General features: G+C 42.0%; 1 protein-coding gene across 11 annotated transcripts in view; it reads right to left on the bottom strand.

Annotated features, from left to right (window-relative positions):
- LOC110985244 (kinesin-like protein KIF1A) overlaps positions 1-14,508 on the bottom strand; it is a 103,059-nt gene that overhangs the window by 11,326 nt on the left and 77,225 nt on the right. For 4 of the 11 annotated variants that reach the window (XM_022246128.2, XM_022246127.2, XM_022246134.2 and 1 more), the window contains 6 exons: positions 13,338-13,467; positions 12,416-12,549; positions 11,519-11,577; positions 8,375-8,455; positions 1,967-2,112; positions 920-1,135 (listed from right to left, as the gene is read on the bottom strand). In XM_022246128.2, coding sequence (XP_022101820.2) covers positions 920-1,135; positions 1,967-2,112; positions 8,375-8,455; positions 11,519-11,577; positions 12,416-12,549; positions 13,338-13,467 — 766 coding nt within the window. The remainder of the gene's footprint in view (positions 1-919; positions 1,136-1,966; positions 2,113-8,374; positions 8,456-11,518; positions 11,578-12,415; positions 12,550-13,337; positions 13,468-14,508) is intronic. The other 7 variants (XM_022246138.2, XM_022246132.2, XM_022246139.2 and 4 more) reach the window with 5 other exon arrangements.

Below are 14,508 nucleotides of genomic sequence, written 5' to 3'. Positions count from 1 at the left end.
ATAAGGTTGTATGTCACACTGTTTGTTGCCAAGGATCGACCAATCAGAACTGAGAAGTCAAGTTTGCCTAGAGGTAACAAAGGAAACTAATATATTATGAAGCTCAACACAGTGGAATGAATGTTTAATAGAATGAGGTTTATGAAGCAATGGACACCATCATCAATCTGTTCTACATGTAGATATGTGTTTTATGTATAAGGAAATGGGACTATTGGTATACGGAGAATGCTGCTTTCTTCTCAGTTTGACTAAACTATACTATTAACAAAATGACAAGGCACTCTCTGGACCAGTCCTTTCACAACTGACTTTTTTCTTCCTACATGTACATGTAGAAAAGACTAGCAATGGTTGCTGAATTTTGAAGGATGCAGAAGGCTTCGCGTTAAAAACGCTTGCAGTGTTGTGTCCAATGGCTAAAATGGGGTAGCACTTTACAGACTAACTGGACAAACGTAACGACTGCCTGAGCTTTCGTAACAAGAACTACTTCATCGGATGCAGTGTCGAGGGTAATCTGGAACACGGACACGAACTGTGTTTAACCACAAGTATTCTACCTGCTTATAAATATTACTATGGAGAGGCACGCCTGTGGAGAGTTTTTCATCTGGTCTCGTGCAGGCAACCGTTGCACATGTGAAGATTGTAAAAGAAAAAAGAAATTGGTCGCATTTGCTTAGCGTGTAGCGCACCAAACGCACATCAATCTGTATACATGTACATGCGCATACAGTGAACTCACATCAAAGGACTGATGTAACGTTAACACCATGCCGTCTGTTATCCCCGTAAAGAGCCAATATAGTTTGAACAAAAAAAAGGACTGCTTTCTTAGTTCCTTCCAAGCAGAGTAGCATGCCCTTCTGGACAAACAGAACAGCAAAATACACCGACGACTGTCGGAAGGGCTCACCTTAAATGGGGGCGGAGACAGCACCGGGGGCTGGTTGCGCATCATCAGTTTGACACAGCGGTCCAGCAGCTCATAGTCCCGGTCCGTGCTGTCGTTGGAAAGGGTGCTGTCTAGCGAGGTGTCCGTCTCCGACTTGGGCAGGCCGTCGCCCCGTGTGTTGACCAACTCCTGCTGGATCTTATCCCTCAGCAGGAGGTTATGACGCGCCTTCTCAACCTAGACAATTTGATGAACAAAAACACATCAACAAATCAGAACAGATTGGTCTCATACTTTTTTACAATTGTCAGTTGTCCAAGAGATATGAGGCAACGTTCCTGCACTTGTAGGAAACCAAAATAATCAAAATCCATGACCTAGTAAACCAAACTGCAGATCTAAGCTGTACACCTGTAAACTGTTTACATTTTGACAAGTAAAAAAATAAGCTTGCCGTTGTCAAACAATAAATTGGACAAAGTTTGAAATTTAAGTTCAGTTGGTTCTCATAAAATTACACAACTTTTTGTGGACTTTAGTCATTTTAAACATTTGTTTAAACCTTTCCAGGCCTGAAAATTGACAACAAATTCCATGACTTTTCCAGTTCTTTTCATCCCCCAGGCTCAAGGAGCCTTATGAATTACACTGCAGTTTCACGATGAGCTCACTGATACTGCAGATCCCTCTACTTGTGATACCCGTATCTTTCTAGGCATGTACTGCCTCAAGCTGTTAGAGAGTGTGGATTGGTGGATGGGGTTCCAAATTCTTCATCAAAGGCTTAGGGGTTCAAATCCACCTGCTGGCCATATGCTGTAGCCTTGGGCAAGCCATTTCACCCCCTACTCAGCCTATTGCCTCCCTCATCCCAGGAGTACAAAGGAATAAAACACACACGGCATGCATGGCAGCATCATGACAAAGATTTACACAGAAATTTTATTTGGCTACGGCTTGACATTCCGCACGACTCTATGGGTAACAGCTACAGCCACTATACCCATAGCTTGTGTGTAATTTCAAGCCGCAGCTAAGTAAGTCAGATGCAGCCTCAGAATGCTCTACCTCTTCCAGTCGGCTGAGTTTCTCCAGTTCCCACTGATGGTCCAGCAGCAGCGAGTCGGCCCGCGGGCGCCAGCCTTGTAGGTTCTCCTCCCCTCGGACATAGGTGCCCGAGGTGTCAATCACCCTGCGCAGGCGACGTTGTGTGCCTGGTTTGGGGAGGGGGGAGGGAGAAGGTAACAAAGTTAACAAAAGCGATATCATCAATTTCCGGAAGTATGCAGGGCAGTTTTGTGAATTCTAACTATCAAAGAGGTACATGTCCTGGCAAATTTCACCAGAAAATTCCTCAAACCACCGACACTAGACGAGAGCCATAAACCTTCGAGGGACGCAGAATCCAGTGAGCTTAAACAAGGGGTTGAGCGGCCAAAACTCAGAGTAGATTGTGAAGGATTTAAGGTATCCGATGGAAAAAGAATTACTGTCCCTATAATAAATTAAGGTTTCTCGATGAAAGCGAAGGGCCTGCTGTGTGCAATGTTTCCTATTCTTGACTGTAAGCTGATGCACAGTGATGCAATTCAACTGCATCCAGTCAAAGAATTCTAAATGTCACAAAGTCCTTTGGTAATGCTTTTTATCAAAAACAAAGATAGTTATAGTGCAGTTCTAGGAAAGAGTCCAGTCATTAATGACAGGTAAAGAATACAGATTCAAATGGATTTTCACATCAAATTTTGCTTTCACAGAAACATTTGCAATGTACATGTAAGTACCTTCAAAGTAATAATTTAGCTATACATATGCACATGTAGGAGTCATTTTGAAGAAAACTTGCATTAGGTAATTTGTTTAAAGTTCTAGAATTTTAGTCTGGTTTCACAAGTGAAGTCTCAAGTTTGTCAAGACACAAGTATTGTAAGACACAACTACATGTACATGTATGAGGCAAGACAGAGTGTTAAGGTGAACTACATTCAAGCAAGATTGAGGCTTCTCCTTAAAAGTGTGAATGAATGCAAGCAGGGAAAATAGACAATACAGAGAGAGGCCATGCCCCATTTTGACATCTGAGATGATGGCAGTTGAAACAGGATTTTGTTAGACATGTATTTCTTGATTTGGGAATCTTAAGGAATCCATCCTGTTATTTTGTTTGTTCTGTGAAATTATCGGAGGGGGCGGGGCTCATTTAATTGAAATGTTACTTGAGAACAACCTCAACAAGAACTTTTGTAATTCAGATGCAGTTCAGTAGAAATTCTGCTATTTTACAAAAACTGCATGAAACAATCCATAGACATTCCACAATAACCACACAAATTCTTCACTATGGCAAATTGTTTTGCTAGTTTGTTATCATGCAGACGTGGACATTTAATTCCTGTCCCTCCAAGATGCCACAAGACAAGATCTGTTTATTCTACGAGTAAAAACTAGACAAGACATTCACCAACAAAGAAACACTACTCGACACAGGGAAATAAAAAGACTATTCTAGCTGCCTACCTCCTACAAACTGACTGTCACAGGTCAACAATGTTCTGAACACTGTAATGAATATCAACACATAACAATCACATCAAGAACTCTCTGCTGTATCTGAACCAGTAACCCGTCACTGGTTCCCCCATGCATGTTATCTGAACCATACGGGTATGCCTGTGCACGGGACTTGCTTCAACCCACTTAATATCCGGCTGTGTTGGATCGTCCTGCAGTTGCATATGCAGGCCTGCAACTTGGACTTGGACAAAAAAACAAGGAATTCCAATCTTAAACAAGACTTTGTGTTCTTCAGTTTTCAAAATGGCATGAGTGTGAGGTGAAAAATGAGGAAATTGACTGATCAGAGGAAAAATTGTAAACCTCTGAGTTTTGAGTGAGAGGGAGGGGGAGAACAGGATTTTTTTTATCAGTGAAAGAATCCTGAAACCCACCCCACCCCCAAAAGGCACCAACACCATTTGGTGTCCAATTCTTCACAAATAAAAGAAGAAAACAGGGGCAGCATGTCTCAGACGGAGTGGGGGACAACTTGCTGCCCCCCTACCCATATCCCCATCGGATATGCCACTGCTATCTTGGTTGGGACTGGCAGACACAAACGGCGAAGAAAAAAAGGCTGGCAGCCGCTGGTGGCTTCTGCCACAACTGACTCGTTGAGATGAAGGGTTTTTCAAAGAAAACTTCAAAGCAGAGTGTTTGCAAAGGGTGACGTCAATCAGAGGGGGACAGGGTATTTGTACCCTCCACTTTTTTCTGACCCTGCATAAAAATGTAGGGGAGTAGGCCTACATTTAATTCACATACATAGTTCAGATTAGCTGTTTATATACACTGTATGCCACATCTTTCCTCTTATGGGAGAAACAGTGAGAAATGACAAACAAAATGGTTCCAGACTTAAATAAAACCGCCTCATATTGCACCACAGAGCATCTAGAAACCAACATTTTCCAAGGAGCTTCGGTGGGCCGCAGACCCTACTGTGTAGAGCCTTGTGCTCAAATAAGCTCATGTCCCCCCTCCCCTTTTGAAAAGAGAATGGCATCAATTAGTGTTTGGCTTTTGGAATGAAGACCATTTATGATGAAAGCGAGTGCACTTTCTCTGTGCATGTTAACATTGCATCCATGGACAGATCAAAGGAGCAATGTCTTCAAAAAGGACCAGTCAACTGTCACATCCATGTAAATGTTGCGAAGGAAAGAATCGCTGGATAGACCATTATGACTTGAATTCCCTTATATGTACCGGTAAAGGCTATATTCTGATAGAACCTGTGTCCATGGAAATCAATACAAAATTTGAATGTTTTCAATCAACCTCAATGTTACAGTGGAACCCTGCTATAACGAACACGATGGGGTCCATGCTAAACATTTGGTAAAGCGGTTGTTTGGTTTCGCGAATTTAACTGCCGAATGTTTTGTTGCCATGTTGAATAACGCCCTGTCTTGTCTATTTGAAGTGCACCCTCTTGTGATACTATGGCTCGCTGTTTTCGTGATATTTTGCTGTTGCTTTCAAGTTCAAGGTTTCTAGAAATGTATCTGTTAATTATTTTTGTTTTTTATTGAATCTTGAGTCACAAAATTGGTATCAAGTTTATCCTAAAAGTCGTGAAGCTACCGCTCAGGATCGATCTCTGATGCATGCTGTAGTGAGTCTGGATTGATTTGCGTATCAGCGGCGCCCTCTTTAGGCTACATTGTATTGTTAGTGCAATGCCACAGTGCACGTATGTGCGGTTTTCTTCCGCACCCGATCATGCGGAGTCGCAAAACCAGTATCCATTCAATACTCTTGACAACTAGTGGCTTTCCCTTCTAATCCTTAGAGAAATAATGGCTACTAGTCACTTTCCAACATAATTGCAATATAACGGCAACTGAATAGTGTTTGGTAGGTTCAGAGCACAAATTATTGGGAGCCAAGGACGATGTTCGGTACAAGTGTGTAAAGGCTGGTTCATACTTCAGGCGATAAATTTCACGACAGATTTGCAGCGAAATTTTGCTGCAGTTGAAATGTGTTCAACTTTTACAAATTTTCAATGCGAATATTTGATCTGATGTCACAAATTTGTGTTTGCTTTCGCGCGAAGTACATGTACATGTATGAACCGGCCGTAAGTGTTAGTGAACACAAAAGGCAAAATAGATATTGGTAGAAGTGAGATTTGGAACCTCTCATGCAACTGGTTTACAAGAACAGATGCTGGTATCTGATCACTCAAGGAATGGGCATCTGAGCTTGAGCAATTTGTTTCCTTTAAAAGATAGCATACAAAACCTTACAAAATCAATTCTGAGCTGAACTCTATGGCTTGGGGACCAAGGACCTGTTACTGAGACCAATGCAAAGGTACAGTAGGTGTACTAAAGTGCATAAATGACAGAAAAAATTGTGTGCATCAATGCTGTAGACTTAATCTGGTCCATGCAACCATACAAATATCTAGTGCGAGTTCAGTTGAAGGACATTGTTTGACTGTGATTGATTCCAGATGTGACCTGAACATTTTTCACAACAGGTTATGGTGAAATGATCCTTATACAGTAAGTGCCACAGTTTTGGAGTTCCAGTAAATCTCTCCTTACCAATACCAACATGACCAATGTGCAATACGGGTGATTCAAAATAGTCAGATAGTGCGCCACCAAGAGTTTGCAGAGCGTTGACCAATCACAATGTGCGAAATCTGTCGACCCTTTCCAAACACGCATTGGGTAGACAGATTTCGCGCATTGTGATTGGTCAATGCGTTGCAAACTCTTGGTGGTGCCCTACTGTGAATCACCCGTATTGCAATTTGTCCCAAGTTGAAGTGCATCTTCACCGCCACAGAAGAGCCAGGCTAGTGGGAAGCTCTTCAACCTGGCTTTAATTTGCACGCACCCGGCGCACTCGCACAGACAGTACATTCATACCATTGATCTCCATGTATACTTCTTTTTGAAAAAGGCATCCTATTGAAAGTACAATTAAAGAGCTCATGTGCACTTTCATTGTAAACAATCTTGACAGACCATCATTACTGTATGTAAAACCGTGCCTTCCATTTCTACTGCTCCGAGAGAATATGGTTCGATTCATATGTCCAAGAGCCCAACCATCCAGTATTTCTGAGAAGTTGCTGACTATAATAGTCAACACTTTGGCCTTGAACTTCTTCCTAACTGACGCCACTGTACAGTCAAATATCTGTGTGAAACCTCACAACAGATTGGCAAATACATGTAGTAACCACAGATGCTATCGGTACCAAACTTTACAGGCTAACCTTAAATTTTGCACAGTTCCTTCTGATAATAAAAATCCAACAACACTCCCTTTCTTCTACATACATACATCACACAAGATATAACCGGACCTCAACAACAAACAACTGAACTAGTGGCTGTACATGCAACAACACTACAATGGTACTACATACTGTCTCAACATACACAAAAAAGTACCATCGCTATAGACTACCACAACTCCTTCATAATGGACGTAGATTACACATGTGCCTATGTGTATAAGGATGTGTACTGGGGTATCTGTTTGGGGATCTGGTACACAGCATGCTACACATATGATATACCAACTATTGGGTAAATTGATAGGGAGTCAAAAGTTGGAAGAAAGTATCAGCAAGACAAGTTTGTGAGTGTGAACACACTTATATTTACTGCAGCGTTTGGACAAGTTTTTGTGAAACAAATGTGTTCAGTCAAGGACACCGTACCCATACAGTTGGCCATTATTTTTTCTGTTGTGACAAAAATCATTTATGACAGAAACATTATACATTATCAATGCTGAACCCATGTGCGTGAACCATGTGAACTCTACAACATTGACAATTATCATCAAGTCACTGAAATCATTTTGGACATGCCATATACGTATCAACTTAAAGGAAGCAATCAATGACATTTTACAGATTGATCAAAGCCATGCAGAGAAACAATCTCGGTTCATGGGAAACAGACAAAAAAAAAAAAAGAAATTAGCCAAATGAATCAGTGAAAGAAAAATGTGTGTGACACTGCTGTCGTGCACATGACAAATCCATCTGCAAACGTTTTGGACATGATCATACCTAATGCTGCTTCAATAATCACAGATTTAAAGCAGAGAGATACAAGAGAGAAATAAAGGCAAAATCCCTTTTTATCAAAGCGGCGTGGCAAAAATTAGCACTGCTCTCAACTAGGTTTCCTCAAAAAAGTTATAATACAGACTGAAAGAGGAAAAGAACATTAGAAGCAACAATGTGACTGATAAAACACGAACACAGACAGAGAGAATCAATCGGGTTTCATTTCGTTACGTAAGCCTTGTTTATCTTTTTCTCCAACTTTTGACTCCCTAAGATGACCCTGTGTCTGCCGGCAAGCTGTGTCCGCTCGCGACCGCCCATCTCCACAGAGGGTGTCTGATACAGGCTGCTCGACTGTCGGGCAAACTTACACTGGGCAAATGTTCACGGGTGAGCCTCTACAAACATGTGTGTGTGTACATGTCCAGTTCATGGGGATGTACGTGTGTTATATCATTGAATTGATGCCAAACCTCATTAAAAAGTGGGGGTACCCATATTTGGTTGTGCCTGTCATAAACCCAAATCGATTCTGACGTCACAACCTTGAAGTTGAACAGAACCAAAGGTCACAGCTGCGCATGGCTAAAAATTCCTTGAACTGCTTACGTGCCAATTACATGTATGCCGTAAAAACCAAACAATAATTTATATGAGCTGCTGAACTGGGGATCTTAAACATCGATCTGAGATTACGCCAGCATCTTGACATTTGCTTAAACAAAAGCCATGACATTCAGCATGTTCAGGCACACTTCTGAGTCCCTCCACGTGCAGACTGCCCAATGGACATGCCCTCCCCGACCAGCCTGTACCCACACCCCCTGGTGTGGGGTCACGAGCAGACGAACTACCGGACGATGATGTCTTACCACTAGTCTGGGGGGTGTTGGCCCCAGGTGAAGTCGATTCCAGGAGGTCTCTCAGGTCATATTGACTGAAAGATAGCCCTGCTGGATCGAGCCACAGGAATGCAAATGAGTTAGACATACCAAACAAAAATGAGGGGAGGAAAAAGAGCAAACAGAGCAAAAAATGAGAGACGTAGAGCAACTCGGGAATGAGCAGAAAAGAGCGGCAAAGCTAATGAAACACCACTCATGAGGAGAATCATTAAGTAAGGCTGGTGAAAAAAGGTGAATGAATGAAATTAAGATATGAATGCAAAGGAGCAAGTGTGACATACATGTACATGTTGGTGGAGACAACAGAGGTGACGGTAATTCCATGAGTAACAGACGGACATATCGGACGAGATTTTCACAATACACATGTATCCTATTGTCATGATTGTGTTGATACAAGTATTAACTTTAAGAGGACCTAAACTCTAGTGCTATTTCTTTCTCAGAGGTATCTCTCTGTCACAGAGATTTCTTTCAAAATTGTTACACTGCAAGGATCAGGTGAAGCAACAGATACCGGTATGTGTTGCCATGGTGACAGACCGACTCATTTCCAACCTTCCTTTTTGGGGTATGATGTGGAATCAAAACTCACTGAAGGTGGATGTTTACCAGCATCACTGCCTACACAACAGTGCCGGACATGATAAATTTCTTTGGAAATACACAAGCAAAATTCGAAACCCAGGATGACATTTTCACGGAATCGCCCAACATCAAAGCTTCACTCGGGTACTTCACAAGTACATGTACACGCATGCTCTTCCAAATGCTTGATAAGTCCTTACAAGCTGTCACAAATACTGTACATGTAGCATGGCCAAAAGTATTGAAAAGTGATTTGTGACAACTCTGATAACCACTGCGCTTGTAAAGTACATGTGAAGTATCAGACTGCAACACCCAGGCACAGGTCTTCAATGGGATGCGATCAGTTCTCTTCACAGAATACTGACCGACAGCCATTCTCATCAAAAATGGGCGAAGCGATGCTCATTACTTTGCCTTACACATAATGACCCTCGCATCTCTTAGACTGGCCACTGTTGCACTCTCTGGAAGGTACATGTACATATACTGTGAGCCTACTCCCTTGCAAACTCCCACAATGGAAAGCCTGCTGGAAAGTACCATACATGTACGTACACTGACGTACCGGTATATACCAGTACATGTATGTGAACTTGCAAACAGTTCAATTTTCTGCAGCTTTGCTGTTGGGGCATATTATTAGATAAACTCTAGAGCCGTATTTGAAAGATGTACCAGTGCATGGTTGTCCATAAACATCATGTGAAATGATTGGTCACTGGAAGTTAATGTGCATGTGCATGTAGCCTGCATCAGGATTTTATGAATAACTGCTCCGTAAGTCCTTAGAATTTTGATGTCTTTTGGGAGGAATTCACATACATGTAAATGTAAAAGTTGAATGGGAACGACAAATGAGAACGGTTGAACCCTGAACTAGCCAGGCCTTTTCGGACCATCTCGCGTTGCTAATAGCATCCATCAGAAGCGCTGGAGACAGGAAGCACTATTAAATCATGCCAGTCAAACTTTGACATCATGCCTAATGAGACAACCGATTGGCTACAAAGCACTTTCTGAAAACCGCAGTTGAGGGCCCATGGCACTCTTTGGTTCTTTACTGAATGCTGCGTGAATGGACCTTTAGGGTTGTTGCAAACCCATTTCACAACAGACGGACAAATGATACACGTGCACACACACAGGAAGGAGGAGGGACAGACAGACTGACTGACAGAAGGGGTCAGACATGAAGACAAACGTCAGTGGAAATTCCCAGTGACAGGATTACATACAAGAAATCACAGTTTTGCATAGATAGAATAGCTTGAAGGTAGACAGTTTCAAGAGAAAGAAGATATAACAGGCGCTGTACATGTACGACAAAAGTTGGCACCAGGAACAAAGGAAAAAGCTTCAGCAGGGAAATGAGACAGGGAACACTTTGAAAGTACAGCCAACAATTAAATAACTATACATTGTCAAGTGGCAAATGAACCAGTGCTCCAAAACAACAAAATTGAACACTTGTGCATAAATATATTTTAAAAGTTTTGAAATTAAAAAAAAAACATTGCATTGTGCATCAACTAAAATTGTTTCTGATTAATGTTAACAAATGAAGCCTGACACACTGTGCAAAGATTACAAACTGTTCTCAACTCCTGCGGATAAAAATGCACTGAGTTCGGAAGTTATTTACAAGGAGAGGCTTCCAAATTCACTTAAACTTCTCCTTGGTACATGAATGTACAAATGAAAGTTGGAAAAAGACGAGGTGTTTGCATGCAATCAAGATTTTCTGGAGTACTCTAATGCACGTATCTCTCTTTTTCTTTCTTGGACAAAAGTGAAAGGATCTGTACAATAAATTCGTGCCAAAAAGAGAATGCACAGCCAGAAAAAAAACAATCCACTTGTAGCCATGTAAGAACACAAAGTGAAATGAATGAAATTATAACTTCACATCCATGTCAATACATAGGCACATGTCTAATCTACTTGGCTGATTTCAAACTAGCAACCGAAGCATGGGCTGAATTTGGGAAATGTGTCGATAATTACCGGAAACAAAAGAACTAAAAATGCCGGGGCATGAAACTCTAGTATCTGAGTGTCCAGCCTTCATTTTTGATTTGCTTGCTCAAATCTCTGGAACTTTTTCACTTCACAGGCATCTTAGGGAATCTTGTGACATACAGTGTAACGTAGAACATGATGCACTTTAACCAGCTGTGCAATACCGGCATGGGACCGGTAACAACAGTGAGAAGATTTCTGGTGTTTGGTACGATCTACAACAAAAATGTTTATTTCTGCTTTGATTTTTTTACAGATGCTTTCAGTAACAATTTCGACATGGAAGTTTTGCCATTTTCTCTCTCGACTTGCGAGGAAACGTACGCACCACTGTCATCAAATTTTCGCGAAGGCCTGCATCACAAGAACACTAATATAACGAGTCCAATTATATTTCTTGGTTGCCGTTAACGCCAGACTAAAATAGCCAGGATAACTCTTGGTCAACTTCAAACACCCTATCCTCCCAGACATTTAGTACTTAAATAATGACGACCTTACCTGGGCTGAGTGCTTCTGCAGACCGACGTAGCGACAGTTCGTACACACCAGTCACCCGGCTGTGAAGATCAAAACAGCAATACGTTAAGGGAAAACTGCAATCAGAAATATGTGTCTTTGCTTTCTAACAAAATGAACATATCGCTTGTGCACAAATCCATGCACGTCCCTAGCATGGGTGGAAATATATTGTATCAGCTGAAGACCTTATTGAATAATTGGTTACCATTTGTATGGACAGCCAAAGTTTTGGAGAAAGTTCACTCTCAGTAACAGATTTGTCTCAAAATGCACATTTGCCACGTTAGTGTTGACGGGAAATGTGCATATGCATTTTCATTCGGTATTTAGAGGTACTATTTATTATATGCTACTTTGATAATGAGGTAAGATCTTTGTTCTTTGAAAACACTTTGATGAGAATAAATCCTTTTGGTTTAGTACTGACAGCCGGCTGTAGTTTACAGTGTACCAACTACGGGTAAGCAAAAACTATGACTACAACACAGCAGGAGAAAGGTCGGCTGTTCATTTCCAAGAGAAGATGTGCTAACATCTGGGCAAACATGGAGATATCTATCGCCGTGTCGCACTGGTTACAGTCTGTGTCAAATTATGCAAGGAGCCGAAGATCATGTACTTAACAAGGGGACCATCTGATCTACAGGGCTGCTGTTTTAAGCACAGAAACTTTGCTAAAAGGAAGTAACTGCTTCCTCAGACCTTGATCCTGGCCAAAATGTCACGCATTCTACATTGCTCATAACTGGTCCACAGCTTTTTTTTGCTCAAGCATACACTGGCCTAGTAGCAGTTTTGGCTACACAACTCCATGATATTGTATCAAGTCTTGCTCTCTCGGGGTCAGGAACAAAGAGCATTCAGTATTGTCCTTACCTGTCTGAGGCTTTGTAGTAGCTGCTACCGAACAGGGTGCGTAGGGAGCGGGCGGGGCTGATGCGAGCGTCGCGCTCGTACATCTGAAGGCAGATGTCTTTGGTGATGCAGGCCGACTGGGTGCAATTGTCAAGCTTGGGGAATGGAGCCAAAGATAACGCTTGTTTAAAACTTCACCCTTTAGGTCTTTAACACAGAATGTTTAGCATCAATCATTCATCTGCAGATTATAGAACAGTACATGTAAGTCAAATACATTCATGACCGAGAGCCAAGTTCTCACTGATCCATTCACCGTAATGTCAGCCAATATTTTTGCTGTTTGCCAGAGGTGCACCCAAACATTAAATGCGCATGCAGAAGTTCATTTATATACACTGCTTTGCCTCATTATTTAGTTGGTCAACTTCCAACACAGGGAGCTCATATACATGTACATGTAAAGTGACCACATCTCATGTATATTCATGATCAAGGGCCAAATTTTTACACAGCCCATTCACGATCACATGTCAGTCGCTATATTTGCTGTTTACTAAGCGTGCACGTGAGGAAAAGGAATTTGGATGTCACTTGTGCACAATGTACTATGGCCGCCATAGTACTGTGTGCACAAGTGACTTCCAAATTCCTTTTCTATGGCATAGAATGCTCAAATGAAAACTGGAGTTTGTGCTACGGGCAAAATATTGTGACACTGCTAACCATATGGTTCATTTGAGTTACAATTCTTCTCACGTTGACTGTGAGCCAAAGGTAAGGAAAACGCCGACAAAGTAGAACTTTAAAATAGCAAGTTGCAGTCTATATTTGAAGATGGCAATTAAGGTAGACATTGATAGACTTGAGGAGAGCTGAAGACTACGTAAAAGAGGAAACAAAGAGAGAACTCAAAGAAAATAACAAAAAGTCTTGCCGATACCATGTGTCTACTTACCTCCAGGTAAGCAGAGAGCGTAAGGTAGACCCTCTCACCGTAGGGAGTCACTCTGTTTAGCAACACCGAGTTGTGGAGGGAGGAGTCCCATGCGGCCTCAAAACGGAAACAAGTCCTATACAAAACATATCAAGACAATGGGTGTGTTAAAGCAAAATGATCCTCCTTTTATTCATCGTTTGTAACACCCATACAAGTGACAATCACTATGCACATACAGCATGAGTATTCATCTCATTTTGCTTGCAAAGACATGTAGTTTATTTAACTTAACCACTTCCTGCCGGGGGCTCCGGAATCGGAAACGTATGCTTTATATGCGTGGCCAGGGTCTCCGAACTCGGACAAAAGAAACAAGGCCCTGTAACAAGAGACCGTATTCCGAACAAAAGACCAGGCTGCTGGGCATTATCGACATTTTTCACTCTCAAAAGTGATGATAATCCAGCCTTGTTTTGAAACCATATACCTGGGTTTGGGGCATTTATAGCAAGCGGATTACCACCGGGGACAAAAGCGCTCCACCATCGCGGCGATGAGCCACACAGCACCGCTGCACGCTAATCTGGCCCCTATTGAAAAGGGGTTAGCAGTGCACTGAGCCAGGTTCGTGAACAAAAGAAAGTTACATGACACTGCACAATCTGGGCTCTTTTACAAGGCTACAGCCTGGCTGAAATACTCAGGCGTCAATGAAGGTCACAAGTCAACTTAGAGCAGTGCCTAAAGATTACTTCGTGCGGCTAGACACGTCCGTTAAATGAAATGATGAATTTTTGAAGAATTTTGAAATTGAAAAAATGATAATTATGCCGGCCCAGCATCATCAACATTGAAAAATGCCATGGCATGAAGTAGTTAAGCATTCCTCCTATGGAAATCCAAATCAGAGCCAAGACCTTTAACTACTTCGTGGGATTTCCTGTACCCGTAACAGGGGGGACATTTCGACAAGACATGGTGAATTCTGCAAGCAATACCAGGCGACACCTGTGCTCATCCCCACGCACGAGTGTTTCCTATTGAGTTTGTTCATACACTGAGACTTGAACTAGCCTGTGCAGGTTGAGTGCATATGTCGAGCATGCAGGTGGTTGTGGACAACAGCTGGGCATTGTTAAATATACTGCTCAGCAGTGCAGTAGTCCAGACCATC

The sequence above is a fragment of the Acanthaster planci genome, linkage group LG16 (assembly GCF_054643075.1).
Source record: "Acanthaster planci isolate LZ-2023a linkage group LG16, COTS_SCS, whole genome shotgun sequence".
In the NCBI taxonomy this organism is placed as follows: Eukaryota; Metazoa; Echinodermata; class Asteroidea; order Valvatida; family Acanthasteridae; genus Acanthaster; species Acanthaster planci.
This window is presented reverse-complemented; position numbering and strand designations above follow the sequence as displayed.